The sequence below is a fragment of the Rhincodon typus genome, chromosome 7 (assembly GCF_021869965.1).
Source record: "Rhincodon typus isolate 14 chromosome 7, sRhiTyp1.1, whole genome shotgun sequence".
Taxonomy (NCBI): Eukaryota; Metazoa; Chordata; class Chondrichthyes; order Orectolobiformes; family Rhincodontidae; genus Rhincodon; species Rhincodon typus.
Window position 1 is genome coordinate 67,701,156 of NC_063338.1, and position 20,258 is coordinate 67,721,413.

Here is a 20,258-nt window from a genome sequence, read left to right on the forward strand (position 1 = left end):
TCCTCTACATTGGGGAAACCAAGCGGAGGCTCGGGGACCGCTTTGCAGAACACCTACGCTCGGTTCGCAATAAACAACTGCACCTCCCAGTCGCGAACCATTTCAACTCCCCCTCCCATTCCTCAGACGACATGTCCATCCTGGGCCTCCTGCAGTGCCACAACGATGCCACCCGAAGGTTGCAGGAACAGCAACTCATATTCCGCTTGGGAACCCTGCAGCCCAATGGTATCAATGTGGATTTCACAAGTTTCAAAATCTCCCCTCCCCCTACCGCATCCCAAAACCAGTCCAGCTCGTCCCTGCCTCCCTAACCTGTTCTTCCTCCCACCTATCCCCTCCTCCCACCTCAAGCTGCACCTCCATCTCCTACCGACCAACCTCATCCCGCCCCCTTGACCTGTCCGTCCTCCCTGGACTGACCTATCCCCTTCCTAACTCCCTACCTACACTCACCTTTACTGGCTCCATCCCCGCCTCTTCGACCTGTTTGTTTCCTCTCCACCTATCCTCTCCTCTATCCATCTTCTATCCGCCTCCCACTCTCTCCCTATTTATTTCAGAACCCCCTTCCCCTCCCCCTTTTCTGATGAAGGGTCTAGGCCCGAAACGTCAGCCTCTCTGCTCCTATGATGCTGCCTGACCTGCTGTGTTCATCCAGCCCTGCACCTTGTTGTCTTGGATTCACCAGCATCTGCAGTTCCTACTATCTCTCACTCTCCATTCTATCCTGGATTCAAAACCTGTTTTGGGGATGGCAGCCAGACTGATTCCCTGGGCTGCGCTTCCTGTTCGAGTTTTAATCCTTCACTGCCCAGTTTCATAATTCAGGCACTTTTATAATTTGATTTCTAGAAAGTTAGTTGATAGTACTCTGATACTTGCTCTCAAAAGTGATTGGGATTGCCTCTGTCATTCAACTTTATATTAACCCGATTGGACTAGTTAAGAAAATTTGGTTCACTAAGTAGGTAACTCTTTTAAACTCACTGGTAACTCCCTGGTGGTTTCCACCAGCAGTATCTACTGTGAGGTATGTTCCTTTTTCTTTCCCTTTCCTTCAGAATGGGTTTTGCCCTCAGCAGTTCCACTTCCCTGGAATACTACTATTATCAGATGAATGTTCAGCTGCTGATATACTTTCCTGTTGCTCCTCCACTAAGTGAAGCCTCACCTTCATTTTCTCCAAGAACTCTTCTGGTTCCCCCCTTAATATTTTCCATGAAGATTTCTGCTGGCCACATCTCTGGCTCTGCTTGGTCATGTTTCGGCACTTTCCCTGGCCTTTTCTTGCCTTTTATTGCCATTAGCTACAATGTTTTTTTTTAAACCTTCAGGACCCTTTCTGACACTGTGACCTGGATTTCTGCCATGTTTAATTTGTTATCCATCGTGAACTACTTCAACACTTCTATGCCCTCTGTAGGATTTCTGAACCACTCTTGGTTACTGGAGTCTCAACTGCATCCCACCGGCTTTCTTTGAGCTTCTTTTTGAGGGTTGATCTTACTGTTGGCAAGGTCATTCCACAATAAAATATTTATCCCTGGCATCAGCAAGCTTCTGACTTGTGGCAGTAGGCACCACCATTCTCTTTCCTATAAGCACGTTTTGTCAGCACCTGGAACTTCTTCAAATCAACAATCTTTCATTTTCCCCTCTAGCTAGATTTGTGAGCATCTGTTATAGAGTTATAGAATCATAGAGATGTACAGCACGGAAATAGACTCTTCGATCCAACTCGTCCATGCTGACCAGATATCCTAAATTAACCTAGTCCCATTTGCCAGCATTTGGCGCATATCCCTATAAACCCTTCCTATTCACATATCCGTCCAGATACCTTTTAAATGTTATGATTGTACCAGTCTTCACCATTTCCTCTGGCAGTTCATTTCATACGTGCACCACCCTCTATATGAAAAAGTTGCCCTTTAGGTCCCATTTAAATTTTTCCCCTCACACCTTAAACCTATGCCCTCTAGTTTTAGATTCTCCCGCACCAGGGAAAAGACCTTGCCTATTCACCTTATCCATGCCCCTCATGATTTTATAAACCTCTATTATGTTACCCCTCAGCCTCTGACGCTGCAAGGAAAATAGCCCCAACCTATTCAGACTCTCCCTAAAGCTAGCAATATCCTTGTAAATCTTTTCTGAACCCTTTCAAGTTTCACAACATCCTTCCTATAGCAAGGAGACCAGAATTGCACACAGCATTTGAAAAGTGGCCTAACCATCGTTTTGTACAGCCCCAACATAACCTCCCAATTGCTATACTCAATGCACTGACCAAGACAGGATAGCATACCAAACATCCTCTTCACTGTCCTATCTACCTGTGTATCCACTTTCAAGGAACTATTAACTTGCACTCCAATGTCGCTTTGTTCAGCAACACTCCCCAGGACCTTACCATAAAGTGTATAAGTCCTGAATAAAAACCAAAAGAACTGCGGATTTAATCAAATCAATCGAACTTTGATTTCTCTTTAAAGATGCTGCCAGACCTGCTGAGCTTTTCTGGCAACTTCTGTTTTTGTATAAGTCCTGCTCTGATTTGTCTTTCCATAATGCAGCACCACACATTTATCTAAATTAAACTCCATCTACCAATCCTCGGCCCATTGGCCCATCTGATCAAGTTCCCGTTGCACTCTGAGGTAACCTCCTTCGTTGTCCACTACACCTCCGATTTTGGTGTAATTTACAAATGTAATAACTGTATCTCCTATGTTCACATCCAAATCATTTATATAAATGATGAAAAGCAGTGGACTCAGCACTGATTCTTGTGGCACACCGCCACAAGAATGTGGTCACAGGCCTCCAGTCTGAAAAGCAACCCGCCACTGCCACACTCTGTCTTCTACCTTTGAGCCAGTTCCGTATCCAAATGGTTCTCCCTGTATTCCATGTGATCTAACCTTGCTAACCAGTCTACCATGAGGAACGTTGTTGAATGCCTTACTAAAGTCCCTGTAGATCACTTCCACCGCTCTGCACTCATCAATCCTCTTCGTTACTTCTTCAAAAAACTCAATCATGTTACTGAGAAATGATTTCTCATGCACAAATCCATGTTGACTATCCCTAATCAGTCCTTGCCTTTCCAAATTAATGTAAATCCTATCCTTGAGGATTCCCTCCAACAACTTGCCCACCACCGATGTCAGGCTGTCTGGTCTATAGTTCCCTGAGTAATCCAAGATGGAGGACAGGAAAAAAATTGTGGCTGTATGAACTGCTCCTTTTTTTGGGGTATCTTCAGTGTTGGAGCTGATTTCCGCGAATTCTAGGAGCAGCAATTACTGTTTTATAAGCTGTTGCATTGTTTTGGAACTTTGGGGAAAAAGGATCAAAACAATGGCACTTCAAAAAGGACAAAGAGAGACAAAGGTAGAGGACACTTGGGAAGTGATTCAAATAGAGAAAGAAACCTACACTGCTGTCTAACTCTGCAGTGAATCTGCACAGCTATTGCGTCTGCTGTTTGATTTCAAGTATCTCTGGACATTGGAGTTTATCTTAAGAAAAATTACAAACAGTGAAATTCACTGACCTAGGAGAATCCTGTGTGGGAGAGCTCACAGCAGGAGAGCAGCTAAGTGGATAGTTTTTAAGTGTAACCTTACTGTTTCTTTTTTTGTAAATCTACAATAAGTTGTAGAACGGGTTCTTTTTGATTATATGTTTTATTGAGATCTGTCTCTCGATTAAATTTTAAAAATATGAAACAAAGGTACTAAGTCGGCCTGAAGCAGTTTTTTTAGAGCAGTAAGACTTTGCTATTTTCTGGGTCTGCAGATTGTTAATGTGCAAAGATGGCCTTCAGTAGAGTGACGTGCTCTTCCTATCAGATGTGGGAGATTAGGGAGAATTTCCATGTTACTGATCTGTTGTAAGATGCAGAACTCCCCCTCTGGCTCTTTGAGAGCAAGTACCCTCTGCTCCTCAACATGAGTCTGGCTTAGGAAGGATATCAAACCCTTGAACATTTCAAGGAGAACTTCCTCATGGAGGTTTTTGTAGGTGGCCTCAATTGTAATTGCTCATCGTAACCAGCAGTCAAAAACAAGCTGCCTAAAATGTTCAAATTCCAGGTATGTCTGATCAAGCCATTTCCTGATGATACAGAATGATTGCTGGTGCACCTCTGGCAGTTACTGGTACAAACTTAAATCACCATACTTGCAGACTAACTACACTCTCAGGCAACAGGACACAAACTTCAAGAACTTTTTCAGTTTGCTTACTCTGTAACATTAGTGTTCATTGTTGGACTGGCCAATCTAACAGCTGTGCCAACCTTTGAAAGACAAAAAGAAGATGTCTATCTTCTCTTCATCAAATCTAGGGATTAAATAGGCTAATTTGAATACCTCAGCTGTTAAATCTGAGTTAGGAGTAGCTCCCCCACCAGAGCTGCATTGTATGATCACATTTGAGATTCTCTGTTGTATATAACTTTAGTGTTACAAACCCAATACAAACTTTTTAACTTAAATTTAGCTTTTGAAAGAACAATTTCCTCCACTCCCATTATTTCATTAGTCTGTACGAGCTATCTTGGAAAATTACCGTCCAAAATAGGAGACTAGGATTTCTTCACTTTTGACAGGGTTGACTAGTTTCAGAGCATTTTGATAATGTGTTAGTTTTGGTTTAGATTATTTTTGTTCATCTGACATTTGTTTCATGTCTTGGTCATCGGGAACCAGGTGATTGCTGTGACCATATTAAGTCAGTGTCTTTTTTCTGTCTTTTGAAAACCATTTTAGTCCAGTTTTACAAATCAAATGGTAGAATTTGAAAATCAATATTTTATCATTATTGTGACACAATTCACACCTCCACCATCAAGCAGCCTACGGCAGACAGGACCTGAACAATCCCCTAGTTTGGAACTGACATGTGGTATATATTGACCATCTCACACAAGAGAAGACCACACCCTTCAAATAGTACAACAAACACTGTATGTCCCACCTTCAATATTATAGAATCAATATTAACCAAAAGCTAAAACAAGACAAGCAATATCAGCACTCGAAAGAAAAATAAATTACTGTAGATGCTGAAAATCTGCAAGAAAAGCAGAAAGTGCTGGAGGAAGTCAAAAGGTCTGGCAGCATTCAGAATAATTTAAAACAGGTTCTGAAGAAGATTCCTACTGGGTTCGAAATGTTAGCTCTTGTTTATCTCTCCCAGATGTTGCCAGATCTACTGAGTTTCTCCAGCACTTACTGTTTTTATTTCAGCAATACTTTGCTAATCATTCAGATCAGAAACTGTATACTTTACATGAAGTGGTTCACCTCCCAATCCCTCAATCATAAGGCTAAGTTACATGCCTATGCCTACAACTAAAATCAGGAAGGCCAATATTTTCCAAGGTAAAACAATTTGCTCTTCAGCGCCTTTGCCACTAGACTCAGGTCCTACTGCCTTTGTAATTGGTATAGTTTGTCTGCAGAATGTATGATCCACAAGGCCACAGCTCAAACTTACTATTCCTGCAACCTCTACCACCGAGAAGGACATCAATGGTGTTGCAGGAGTGCCATAGTTTCCAAATTCCTCTCCACGCCTGATATGAGCATATTTACTGCTCCTTTACCATCATGAGACAAAATCCTAGAACGTTCTACACTTTGAAAATATCAGTAGAGAAAAGTTGAGGTAATAGCTTGCCATGACTTTACTGAATGGTCTCACAAATCAATATTTTAGCTTCCTGTCAGAATAGTATCATCACAAGGACAACAGCAACATAATGACAAGGCTCAACACCTTCAAAGAAAACAAAAGGTAAACAAGAAATTTATCCTTGCCTATGTCACCAAGAACATTAGAAAATGCATATAACATCTGTGTTCATTAAAATGAGTGAATACAGTGCTACAGATCAACAGTTTGTCTCTATTCATCTCAATGAATGGTGGAACAGGATTGAAGGGCTGAATGGCCTATTCCTATGTTCCTATGTAATTTAGGTACAACCTAGCACTGTTCATGGTTCCATCCAAAAACCTTTCCAGGAACTATGTACTCAATTCTCACCTCGACAGAGCAACTTCTGCTTTACAATAAACATGAGTAAAATGTTTCAGTTTGTGTAATTCCTGTATACATACTGTGAAGTAACTCTCAGAACAAAGTGGCTAAATGATGACAAAAAATACGAAGGTAGGCTAAGAAATATATTTGGTCAAAACATTTCATTAAAATACATGTTCTTCAAATATTAACATCTATACTCTATTATTCATTTACCTTCTAATTGGAGACATTCATGAGGTCCCAAAGCAGGATCAGGAAAGCCATTACAATGAATAATTGTAGAATAATATTTACTTGAAGCTTTAGGAATACGAGGTAAAGAAGGGTTGGAGTAATTGACATAAAATAAGCCAAATCTGTCTGCATATCCCATGGCCCATTCAAAGTTATCCATCAGTGACCATGCTGTGTAGCCACGGATGTTGATGCCGTCAAGTTTAATAGCTGAATGCACGTACAGAAAAGAAAATAGTTAGTCTGAATTTCACCACATTGTTAATAAAACAAATTATAAACAAATGACACAACAACTGCCACAAAAGCTTCTAGTTACAAGCCGCTAAATGGGACATGGGATACAGATTGGTATTTTATACTTAAATCTTGGAAGGTGTAAGGGTGGGAATAAATGTTTGACTGGTTTCCCTGTGAGTTCAGTAGAGGTAGCTTGAGCATTGCAAATACAAACTTTCACCGACTTGCCTTGCTGGCAGCTACTCAAAGGTAGGTCCAAGGAAGGTGTTGAGATGGAATAAATGGAACTTGGTGGTAGGCTTAGAGAAGGGGCTGGAATAATTGGTGTGACCGAATGACAAGGATGGAAGTAGTAACAAGTGAGTGGAGTTTATGATGATACTATTGCTGACAATGTTGGTCTACAACATTGGAGTACATCCTTGTACTACTGGAGTACAAGGATGTAGAAGTTATGCTGCAATTGCACAAAATCCTGGTTAGACCTCACTTGGAGTACTATAAGCAGATCTGGGCACTTCACCTTTGGAAGGATATATTTTTCTTGGAGAGAGTACAATGTAGGTTTACAAGAATGATACCTGGACTTCAGGAGTTATGAAGAGAGATTATACAAATTAGGTCTGTTTTCTCAGAATTCAGAAAGTTAATCACAGAATCATAGAATCCCTACAGTGTGGAAATAGGCCCTTCGGCCCAACCAGTCCACACGAACCTCAAAGCATCCCACCCAGACCCACCCCACTGTAACCCACATAATCTACACATCCTTGAACACTACGGGCAATTTAGCATGGCCAATTGACCTTTCATGCACATCTTTGGACTGTGGGAGGAAACCGGAGTACCCAGAGGAAACCCACACAGACACAGGGAGAATGTGCAAACGCCACACAGACAGTCCCCCGAGGGTGGAATCGAACCCGGGTCCCTGGCACTGTGAGGCAGCAGTGCTAACCACTGAGCCACTGTGCCACCCTACAGTAATATTGTTGGAAGTATAAAGTAATTATAAACTTTGGTGGCCATAAGAATGACAAGGAGTGACCTGATTATTGTCTTCAAGATATTAACAGAAAAAGACAAGGTAGGTAAAGATAAACTACCGTGGCTGGTTGGGGATTCTAGACCTGAGGGCATAGTCTGAGAATTAGGGCTTTATCACTCAGGAGAGATGTTAGGAAATGAGAGATGTCTCAAAGGATGGTACAGGTTTGGAACTGTCATTCACAAATAGCAGTGGATGCAGGAACATATGTTCATTTTAAATCTAAGATAGATAAATTTTCATTAAGCAAAGATATTAAGGAATATGGGCCAAGGACAGGCATATGGCGCTAAATCACAGATCAGCCATGTCCTTTTTGAATGGTGGAACAGGTTCAAGGAGCTGAATGGCCTACTCTTGTTCCTACTTCTAATGTTCCTAATTAGGTTTTCATCACGTTGACTACAACTTCCTGGTTGGAATGCAATGCCATTAGTGTGGGTTAGATTTAAATTGAGTTCCTATTTTTAAACACCATATTTGAACCTATTGGATCAATAAGTTGTCCTTTTGAGAGAGGGGGAGATGACATGTATTTGCATCCAGACTTCGTCCCTGTAACAAAAATAAACACTTTTGCCTTGAAAATTATGTGATTTTTTTTACTGGTTTGCCCATTTTTGGGTGTAATGGGGTGTAAAAGAAACAACACAACCGAGAGAAACAAGAGGTGTCTGTGTTGTTAAATATTTACAATGGTAAACTGATTGGGTTGATGTATAACAAAGACCATTTTCCTTTAGTTGCCTATATGTATGTGTAAGGATTCCACAAAATTAACTGACAAGTAAGAATGATAGTCACAATGTACTCTACCTTTTAAAACTTCATTTATATAATTTTTATGATAATTGATCCTCCAGGTATCATTGAGGCCTTTGTCACCATGCTCTGAAATTCCATTTTCTGTTAGATAAATAGGAGGGTTGTTGAACTCTTTCTTAATCCAGTTAAGAATTCTCCTAAAACCCCAAGGAGTTACTTTCAGCCAGAACGATCCAGAACTAAGCCAGCTGCGGTCTACTGTGGTTCCTGTTCCTCTGGAAATAAAGAATGAATTACTCAAAACACAGCTGTCCTGAGTTTTGTTGGAATTGAAGTATCTTCGACAGATTTTCTACTATATTTATAATGAGTGCTGAAGATTTAATAGGCCTCAGTTTTAACGTTTTCATCCAGCCCTGCCCAATACAGGGATTAACATGTTGGAGTCATTTTGAGGACCTGGCTTCATATAAATAGTAGCAGCAAAATACAGGCATCAAAGAGGTGTCATGATGCAGTTTGTCTGCTTAACCCTGAACAATTATCAGGGAGTCTAATGGGCACTGGGCTGGCTGCAAGCTTAGTACTGAGAGCTGCCACAAATACTGATGACAGAGGTGTTGGATATGCATACCATAAAAATTATTTCAAATTTAGCATTTCATGTATTCTTTGACCGAATTGCAAGTAAAACCTGTCCAAAACAAAGCATGTTTCAAGCAATCTGTCCTAAAATTGCAATTGAGGATCCTGTCTCTATCGGAAGACTATGATTTGCATCTTAAAAGGAGCCACTCCCTGAAACATTTTGACCATCCTTTAGATGGTGACTCTAACACTGATTGGATTGTTGCTGCTAATAGAGCTATATGTCTGCCAGCTGTATTTTGAGGTTGTAACTGCTCCATTAATTGTGATTCTAGTAAATTGAAATTACCCAAAATTTTTATAAATGTTCCTGTATTGTATTCTGGACAAAATCTATAATAAATACTAACTTTTTTTGCAAATGAAGCATACTATTAATCACCATTTATATTGTTTCTTAAGAATTTCCACCAGCTACAGTTACACCAGCAAACTAATTAAACCTCAATCCAAAATGTTGGTGCATTGCTTGCCAATAGATTAGTGGATTTATCTGATTATGTGCATTTATGCAGTGCTTTTAATCTGAAGAATATAGTGCTTTTCAAATAGGAATGGGAGAAGTTAAAGTCAAGCCAACATGAGAATTAGGAGTGGTCAGTGACCAAAGGCTCAATCATAGGGTTATTTGGAGTTTTGAAAAATAGAAAGAGAATTGTAAAATCAGGGAGGTTTAGGAAAAGCTTTACAAAAAACAGTTTCATGGTTGAATATTGTGACGTCAACACACATGGAGACCCGAAGCGAAGGGAAACTCAAAGGGACCGAGTCAGGTGAATACAGCGTTGAGGAAAATAAGTTTAGAACAGGCTACAGAAATAGGGTGGGGAGAGTCTGTGGTAGGCTTTAAAAATAACTAGATAAATCTTAAATGCATTGGTGGGAGGCAATAAGTTGAATCAATGAGCCTAAGATGACAACAAGATTATGGCTAGTTTGGTTGAAGCCAAGACCTAAGCTTGGCAAGGATGGAAGTAGTAACAAGTGAGTGGAGTTTATGATGATGCTATTGCTCACAATGTTGGTCTACTTTCTGTAGCACTGGAGGAAATCATGGTTCATTGAGGACTTGATGTTAGACAAACAGTTTGATATGCAAGACAAGAAATAGTTCAAACACCACAGTGAGTGATGGAGGAGTAAAGGTATGGCCACCAGCATACATTTGACAGCCACAGTGATGTGTGACAAAGTACAGATTAAGTGTGGATAAAGAGGAGATGAGGACCAATGGATCATGTGGGCCATAGGGGTGAAATTATGGGGTCAATACAAGAAGACATTGCTGAAGATGTCCTGGATGGATTTGGATTATACAGAGGAAACCATATAAGGTAAATTCCGTGGAGCTGGACGACAGAGGATAGGAATTACGGTGAAGAATGTAATGTTTTGTGAACTCTCAATAGTCTGACTAACATTTTTAAGTCTGATAAATTTACTATTTTCTTTATTAAAACTGTTACCTGTCGGCATCATACATTGGGATAGCATTTCCAAAATTGACATTAAAAGCCAAGACTGTGGTGTAGTGATTAAATCCCATATAGTCATATGTTCCTTTAATTCTCTGTTTTTCAGATTCAGTGAATTCAGGAAGTCTAAAAAGATGAAATTAATAAATAGTCAAGTAAGCTAATCTATATTTGACATTATTGGATATCCATACTTCGATGTTTTTATGCGAACTTGAATGCAAGATTTTGCAGAGGTCACACTTGGACAGAAATATATTCAGAACTATCTCAGTGAATGCTAAAGTTTAATTTATGGACAAACGAGAGACATGAATGTGTCATGTAAAATTTGACAAAGCCTGTAATATTCAGTAATACGGCTTACCTTGTAAAATGCTTAATCTTTAGGTATCTTAACGTGCACAGTCATTAAAACCCTGCAGTTCACTATACAGCTCTCAACGATTTCTGAGGGGTAATAGTTCTTGTATTTTTATTACATTGATCATTTTAATTTTAGCAACTTTGTTAGTTCATTGCTGATGTGCTATGTCTTGTGAAATCTGAGGAAATCTTCCACTACGGGTGCCCAGAAGGTGTCAAACAGATGCCACCCGAAATGCACTGTTTGAGTGGAAGTGGATGGTTGATCTATTATGGGATATTGTGAAAGGCTAAGAATACATGTGCTCACTGCATCTAAACGAAAATGTCAATGTATTTCCAAGCTCCTAGAGCTTAAAAACAGGCTATGCAGCATGATAAGTCCATAATGACACTGAAGTACCACATGAGCCTTTATGAAAATGTTACAGATATTTTGGGCAAACCCAGGAATCCTGAGATCATACAGCGACAACAAGATCTGATTGATATCTAGCCCATTTTCCGCTTACGTGTTAACTGAACCCAATTCCCCAAGTGCTGGGAAAGTGCAGGGTATCTTTATCCTAGTGATTACTTTCTCAGAAACTAACTGAAATTCTACTCAGTCTTTCATCTGAGCCATTAATTCAGCGCACAAGTCCAGCAATGTCATTAAATTATTTCACTGGATAACTAAATTTTCAATTGCAACTTTAACAGCTACCACAAGATTTGCATCATTCTGTAATAACTGCATTAATTTTAAAGGAAATATTGATTTATAAACAAAAAGGAAAACAATATGCTGGTTATTCATAGAAAATTTCTAAATACTTTTTGCCAATGGACAAATCAAAGTCATTTGTTGTAATCTAGATTTGCACAACCACTTTCGACGCTTCAGTCATTGGAAAGTTTATATTACTTACCGAGATTTAGGTAAACCTTGAGCCAAACTCTTCTCTCTCACACGTGCTTTCATCACTTCATTGTAGTCACCATTTTTGAAAATTGGATATGCAAACCAACCACCATAAAACTAAAAGGACAAAGAACGTAAAACTACACTTCAACCGTGTCCGAACTCTTTTGCATTTCTTCCAGTGTTATTCAATTCATATCAAGTCACTAACTTATAAATGAAATATGGGAAATCTTCCTGTCCAATGTTTAAGTAACTGTACAAGGTGCTTTTATTACATAGGTTGTGCCCTATTCCTTCAAAATCATTTAACGTGCCTAATTTTTATTGAAGTGTTGTATAAGAGTGGATAGAAACACTGAAATATTGTGGACTTTGACCATCTCAGTGGATCAGTTGGACCCCTTCTTTACAGGTTCCAGATGTTCTATAAAGGATATCACGCTTTCTGGACAATTAACTGACAAGAAGCACACTTGTAAATGCCCATATAAAGTCTGGGGACAGTGCATTTGTATTAGTTCACCAGTGGCCATAAGATCTAACTCATTGTTCACATACAGACCCTCCAAAGGAAGTCACTTAACAACAATCAGGAGCAGGAAGAGGTTTATTTATATTCCCCTTTTTTTAAATGGAGTCCAACTTAATTAACTAAATAAAATGTAAATCAAAATGAATTGTTTCTTACCATCAAATGCCTTTTTGCAGCATCTACATCTTCCTGTTTATATGGGTTCCTTGGCTCAACCCAGTCAGAGTTGATAGTAATGGAGATTAGCCCTCCCTGTTGTGGTCTGTAAGTTTCATTGTACAAGTGCCAAACTTCAGCATGTGCTTTGATTAGATTGTGACCAACTATATAAGGTGCACTGCCTAATCTTGTGCCAATACCTTAAAACACACAACATAGTGGTTTATTAATTTTTTAAAAATCGTACTTTTTCAGAATAAAAGAGTAGGCTAGTCAGAATCGTAGTGTAATTAAATATATAATGCATCAATATCACCTCCATATTAATTATTTTAATGTTTTACCAGGATAGTAACTAAGGCTATTAATAAAACTGCTAATAAATATTTAAAATAAAAGAACTGTGGATGCTGGAAGTCTGAGACAAAAATTAATGTTTCCTCACAGTATTGGAGATTTATGGGAGCAAATGTATTTAGCTTGCTCACGGAAAAACAGATGGGATTTGCATGCAATAATAGTTTTACACTGCCAGGTTTTACCCTGTATTGAAGTTACCATTATGATGTGTGTAGGATTCCAAACAATCCCATGGGATTCCCACCTGAAGGGTTAAAATTGATGTCATTATATACATCATAGAATAACAACTTAACAGCATAGAAAGAGGCCATTCAGCCTATCATGCCTGCACCAGATTGTTAAATGAGTGTCATTACTTAGTGCCTCCCACCTGCCTCTTCCCCATACTCTTGAACATTGTTTCTATTCAAATAATTATCTAATGTCATCTTGAAATCTCGATTGACCCTGATTCCAACACACTTCCAAGCACTGTATTCCAGACCAGAACCACCTGTTGCTTGAAAAAGCTTACTCTCACATTACTGTAGTGATTGTAAATGAGGTTACCCAGCAGGACCTCATAGAATATGAGTTCCCTGATTTGGGTTGTTAACCTGGTCCAATTACAGAGACCTCACTAACATGAAGGGATGAATGTCAGGGACATTAGGCACCCTGAATGCCTGACCTCAGTGACAGACTGTGCTATTGTCAAAGGCTACGCATCTGTAAATAAAGAGTGATTGGTGAAGGAATGCTGGCTTCTGACGTGTTATTTCAATTACATTTGCTTATTTCAAAAATCATTTTTAATCTGTGCCCTCTCCTTGCACCTTGTACCAGCAGGAACAGTCTCACTCTTTCTACTCTATCCTGATCTCTCTTGAGTCTAAAGACTTCCATCAGAATTCCGTTGGTTGTTCTATGTCCGATTGGCATCCATTTTCCCAGGAAGATTTAAAGTAAATTGCAAAACATTTGGCTGGGTGACATGCAAGTGTGAACTGATGTTTGAATCAGAAGGTTATGGATTTGAGACCTAGTAGGGCATTCTTTTTATTCAAATGCACCTAGTACATCTAGATTTTACCTTCTCCAGTCAGCATCCTTGATTATTCAACAGTCACAGAACCACAGCTAATGCTGTGAATTTATTACAGGGGAGAGAAGGAGGCAGGCCTTAAATCTACCTCAGTTGGAATGGATTGAATCCTGCACTGCTGGCACTGTTCTGAATCACATGCCGTCCAACTGAGCTAACCGGCCCCATCTGCATACCTTAAACATATCAAACAGACTCTGTCACTGCACTGGCATACGTAGCCTAAACTCTATAATATTCTCACGTCTGGAACTATAATCCATATATGAATGATTCAATCAGATGCTTGAAGTTTTTGTTTGATCATAGGTTTAGATATGCAAGTCTAAATGGTCTAACAAAATTTCTGGCTTGAGGTCAATGAAATCACATCGACGAAAAGGGGTGAGGTGCAAAGACAACTTGCAAAAATAATATTTTGCGAAAATCATTGTTCACATGCATCTGTAAGGCGTTAAATACAAATCTACAATACTTGCTTCTAAGTGTTTGTACATGCATGATACTCGTGCGTAAGGACTGAAAAAGAGCACCTGTACCACATATAATACCTGGTGCTGCAGTGCCATAGCCATAACCAAGAAGTGCTGTGTTGTAAGGCTCATTCAAGGTTATCCAGAACTTGACCTTGTCACCTAATCTTTGAAAGCAAAAGTTTGCATATTCCACAAATCGGTCAATGGTACTACTATTTTCCCAGCCACCAACATCTTGCAGAGCCTGAGGTAAATCCCAGTGATAAAGGGTGACCTATAGATAACCAGAAAATAAGAAGCATAAACTAGAGTATGCACTTGATAAAGTGACAACAGATTTTTAAAAGGACATTTGATACCTCAATCTTTATGCTCAAAACACTCGTCTAATCTTCTTACAGCAACATACAACTACAGATTTCAAAATCCAGAAAATGTTAAATAATGTATTGCCTCTGTCAACAAATGAATTATAAAATCAATCATTTTAATAACTACAAAGTTTTTAAGAAGTCCTACAATCTTTTAAAATTCTTTAAAAGATAGTTAATCCTTGATGAATGCTCTTGTATCATGTTAATCATTACTAAGCTTACTAAGTGACTTCATTTATTCTAATTTAAAAGCCTGTTGCAAGCAAGAGAAAAATACAATGACAAATTGTTAGTTATTAAATTTAACACCATTTCATCAATGGCTAAAATGTGCTTATCTGAGAATTAACTTCTACGCTTCGCTCTTTTCAATGTTCTTCCTACTTTTCTGAAGAAGTTCTTATTGGGTTCTGGTTCTGAGACATCAATGTCCACTTCTGCTCCAAACCAAAACCTTGCCATGTTTCTTGTGTAAACGGTGACAGCTGCTGGCCAATTTGTGCACACAGTTCATGACTTTTGTTCCTGCTGCTGCCCTGGTTATATTGTGTACCTTGCCTTTAAGTGAGTTCACTTTAAAGGATCTAGGTGCTGTGTGTATGCAATGATGTGACCCTGCCTGGCAGTTAGTCTGCTGTGTGTTTGCAAGCTACACGCACAGAAATCAGTTGGCTTGCTGTGATGTCAGCTTCGCAACTTGTAATGTGTTTAATGTCTTATTATAAAGTAACCCCAATACACGATGGATCATTAAAATGACAGCCTTCTTGTGCTAGCTACACACAGGCACTCTCCAGCAGGGTTGTTGATCAGGAACATGAACGACTCACCCCTCACTAAATGATCATTGCCCCAGCTAAGTTCCATTTATTATGAGTAGACAGGGAATAAGCCTGGTGCCTAGTCTAATTTAACTATTCATTACCTTAAGAAAATGAGTCCCGAAGAATGCTCAAAAATATCTATTTTCAACAGAGTGCGGGTAACCTTTAAGGTACAGTGTAAACTGAGGAATGTTAAAATAAAATTGCCAAACTAAAGATGTATGTTATCTTGTTAATGCTTTGAGTATAAATAGCTGTATTTTGTGTTTAGCTGAAATGATCCTTAATGCATTATTTACTAACGAATATAGTTTTGTTGATTAGTCATACATACCTGAGGTTTAATGTTGGCTGCAAGAAGACCATCTATAAACTTTATATAATAATTTAATCCAACATCATTTACATATCTTGTGGTTCCCTTTGGAAGGATGCGAGACCAGGATAGGGAAAAGCGATAGTGGTTGACTTTCAGTTGTTTCAGAATAGCCAAATCTTCATCAATCTTGTGATAGCTATCGCAGGCTATATCTCCAGTATCATCATTGCCTACTTTCAAGGGCGTATGACTAAAGGTATCCCATATACTAAGTCCTTTTCCGTCAGCTCTCCAAGCTCCTTCAATCTATGGTCAATTAAATAAAATAAATATACAATTTATTCATTTCCTTAAACATTTGCTTAATATTATGTCTTCTGCAAATATTGAACATCATAACAATCTTCGTCCTTTGTGTTTCCTTTGCAAGCATTGAGGGCAAACTCAGAAGGCTCCTGGGGCACAGGGGTGCTGTTCCAGCCTCTGAACAAGATGGTTTAGGTTCAAGTTCCATTCATGCCGAAAGTACATCATAACATAAACTAAAAGGTTGATTCAAAATAACTAGAGGGTGAAGTTGTTGTCATTAATTGGTTTCTATTATGAGTATAGTGCACTAGCAACATCTAGTGGTAGAAAATATATTTTGCAACACTGGCTTTACTAATCAACTCAGCAGCAATGCTCATGTATAAGCATCTATGAAATATGATAAATTTCTACCAATAACATTCTTTTCATGATGGTGTTCTGAATTATACAAGGAATTCTTAATAAAATAACGTGACATGGCACCACTGTTGTCCTTACTGCTTTCTATTGCTTATGTTGTATCTGCATTAATTCATTGAAGCAACAAGCCAGAATTGCCAAACAATTGCTGAATTTAGGTGAATTGATATAATTTGATTGGGAAAGACAAACTAATTGTTTCAAGGGTAGCTTGTCAGTGTTTTTGCTAAATTATGAAAATAATTTCTATAGAATTCCACTCTCTTTATAAGTGAGACAGAGCTTTATTGTCATGTGCACTTGAATGAGCATAGTGAGAAGTTTGCAATGTTGCTGCTTACATACCAGGATAGGTACAAGATACTTAGGTACAGATACTTAAGTATTTGGTTCAAAATTGAAAGAATAATTAATAAAAGTCCAGGGTGTCCGTACCCACCAGCTATCAATATTCACACTTTGGAAAAGGTGAATTTACCAGATATTGCCAAGAAAGTCAGTGGTAGGACTGTATCACAAGTTATAATGTTCCACACAAACAGGCACAATCAGTCAGTGAGTGTGACATGCACTTTCAGTCTTAAATGTTTTCTTTCATTTGAGCAGAGGTTGTCATGTAGGTTAGGGCAGTGTGCAACAACTGCTTTCATAGCCACTTCATCTGCACTGCTAGTAAACTAGTGCAGATATCTTCCTTTTACAACAGCTTATGTATGTTGTCAATGATGTTGGAGCTATTCTATATTATTGTTGTAAAGAGCCCGTGACATGACTGACAAATATAGATGATAGAAAGATTTCAGATCACAATTTTCTGAAGAAAACATCACAACTGTTACAGACAAGTAGGAGCTGAATTACAGCAATGGATGACAGTATAGATAATGCTATATAATAGATAATGTTAGGGGCACAATTTCAAAATAAGAAGTCTCCCATTTCAGATTAAAATGAGGAGGAATTTCTTCTCTCAAGGGTCTGATAATCTTTAGAATTATCTACCTCGGAGAACAGTAGAGGTTGGGTTATTGAGTATTTTGAGGTTTATTGGACACATTTCTAATTGACAAGAGCGTCAAGGCATAGTTAGCAAGCAAGTAGTCTCAAGGCTGCAATCAAATCACCTTTGACCTTATTGAATGGCAGAGGAGGTTCAAGGGGCTGAATGGCCTATGTCTGCCCTTATTTCTTATGATCTTATAAACTTATAGTAACAATGGTGTGACATTTGGGAAGTCAGAATGTAATATCACATGGCTCACCAATATAAGAATTAGAATAGTTTTATACATATTAGTCTAGTGGTTATGAAAGCAATACTATTGGTGTTCACAGCCATTCTTCCAATGTTTCAGAGTCAGCACATGTATGCACAAATAATACAGAAATCTACATATTGCTATTGTTGATTTCATACTTTTCCAGAAGGTGTGATGTTGAGGTCCCCCAGTGTGAAATCCCAAAACAACTTTCATTCTTATACTGTTACTACTGCCATAAAAATGTTTCAAAAAGTTACACCTTGTTGAATGAAACATAACCAGTTTTTAACAGAACACTAGCTTCATAATTAAACATATTTACTCAGTCTGATAAAACTAATTTTATATTCAAAATTGAAAATGTCTCTATTATGATGAAAAATTCCATATAGTATATAGTTCTTTACAAGTTTGTTTCAACATTTCGACATCTATTTTAAACAACTCAATCAGTTATGCCACCATCTGAAAGTTTAAATTGAAAGTGAAGGGCTTCAGTGCTTTTACTTTCCTGGCTGCTGTCTGTGAGAACAGCAAGCACAGTAAGCAGCCATCACTGTTGCTGAATGTCCGGCGATCCCTTTTGAAATCACTGATGACGGCAAAATCCAAGTCATTTTTCTCCCAAATTTTCTTCACTTAGTAAATGTACTAGAACATAGAACATAGAACAGTACAGCACAGTACAGGCCCTTCAGCCCACGATGATGTGCCGACCTATTATCTTACTAAGCTCAATCTACTCTGCATACCCTACATTTTACTATCCTCCATGTGCCTATTCAAGAGTCGCTTAAAAGTCTCTAAAGTATCTGACTCCACTATCACTGCCGGCAGTGCATTCCACACGCTCACCACTCTCTGTGTGAAGAACCTACCTCTGACATCTCCCTTATTCTTGCTGTTCAGATATTTTATTTCACAGTGTGGTTAATAGAAATGGTGGCCAATTTCTGATTAAAACTCATAGAAAATAAACATAAACATGTGTTATTTCTGTGCATAAACACTATGATCATGGTAAAATATCAATTATGTGGCACAGGCCTATAAAACTCAAAGTATGCAGCTAGTTTAAAAACTAACCTGATAGGCAGCAGTAGCTGCACTCCATGCAAAATCCTTTGGAAATTCTCCATAAATGAACTCATCTTCTTTCTGAGGCGGGAAGCCATTGCCGTGAATTATTTCTGAATAATAATGTGCTGACCTCTTGGGAGTTCTTTGTCTGTTAGGATCTTTGAAGTTGACATGATGCAGTCCAAATTGAAAAGTATAACCATTGACCCATTCGAAACTGTCCAGAAGGGATGTAGCTGCGTATCCTTTAAGGTTAACATTATCCAACTTGTAAGCTGCAATTTTTAAAAATAGAGTACAAAGAATTCCAGGTCACTTGGTTCATAATTGTTATGTTTCATTGCATAAACTATTAAGTAGTCCAATGCTATTCTCTTTGACTGTATTTTCAGTACAATATTTCTGTAAATGAGAATGCAGATAAAGCAGCATATAACTAAAACAATAATAATATTTAAAGAAAACCTTTTGTGGAGCAGAGACAGTAAGTTCGACATTTACCAAACTGTAACCAATTTTTTTCCTGCTGTGACCCTTCTTATCTTTCTCCTTCTCAGCTCTCACTTTCAATCCCATCATTTCTATATCATGTGTTTTAATTAAAATAGAAAACACTTCAAATTAGCTGAAGCATGAGCAAAAGTAACTAGAAGTCTTTGCTTCCTAAAGAAATCCAGATATTTCTGTAATCCCTGGATTGTCAGAGACTGAGGGGTGACCTTATAGAGGTTTATAAAATCATGAAGGGCATGGATTATAAATAGACAAAGTCTCTTCCCCAGGGTCAGGGAGTCCAAAACTAGACAGCAAAGGTTTAAGGTGAGACGGGAAAGATATAAAAGGGACCTAAGGGGCAACTTTTTCACACATAGGGTGGTGCGTGTATGGAATGAGCTGCCAGAGGAAGTGGTGGAGGCTAGTACAATCACGACATTTAAAAGCCATCTGGATGGGTATATGAATAGGAAGTTTTTAAGAGGGATATGGGCCAAATGCTGGCAAATGGGTTTAGATTTATATAGGATATCCAGTTGGCATGGACGAGTTGAACAGAAAGGTCTGTTTTGTGCTGTGTGTCCTTATGACTCTATTACTCTTTTGTTTTGGATAAGAGCACTAGCTGAACTAGTTCAAAAGTTAGGAACAAAAACAAAGTTGCTGGAGAAGCTCAGCAGGTCTGGCAGCATCCGTGAAGGAAAAAACAGAGTTAACTTTTCAGGTCCGGTGTTGTTCTGAGCGGTGTTGTCCGCTGTGTTCTGAGGAAGGGTCACTGGACCCGAAACATTAACTCTGTTTTTTTCCTTCAC

The 20,258-nt window shown here is 38.7% G+C and overlaps 1 protein-coding gene across 1 annotated transcript in view; it reads right to left on the bottom strand.

Annotated features, from left to right (window-relative positions):
* LOC109919181 (lactase/phlorizin hydrolase) overlaps positions 1-20,258 on the bottom strand; it is a 48,832-nt gene that overhangs the window by 4,639 nt on the left and 23,935 nt on the right. Inside the window, exons 7-14 of the mRNA XM_048599240.1 lie at positions 18,958-19,226; positions 15,893-16,183; positions 14,436-14,634; positions 12,435-12,637; positions 11,751-11,860; positions 10,465-10,599; positions 8,402-8,625; positions 6,277-6,507 (exon numbers count right to left, since the gene is read on the bottom strand). Coding sequence (XP_048455197.1) covers positions 6,277-6,507; positions 8,402-8,625; positions 10,465-10,599; positions 11,751-11,860; positions 12,435-12,637; positions 14,436-14,634; positions 15,893-16,183; positions 18,958-19,226 — 1,662 coding nt within the window. The remainder of the gene's footprint in view (positions 1-6,276; positions 6,508-8,401; positions 8,626-10,464; positions 10,600-11,750; positions 11,861-12,434; positions 12,638-14,435; positions 14,635-15,892; positions 16,184-18,957; positions 19,227-20,258) is intronic.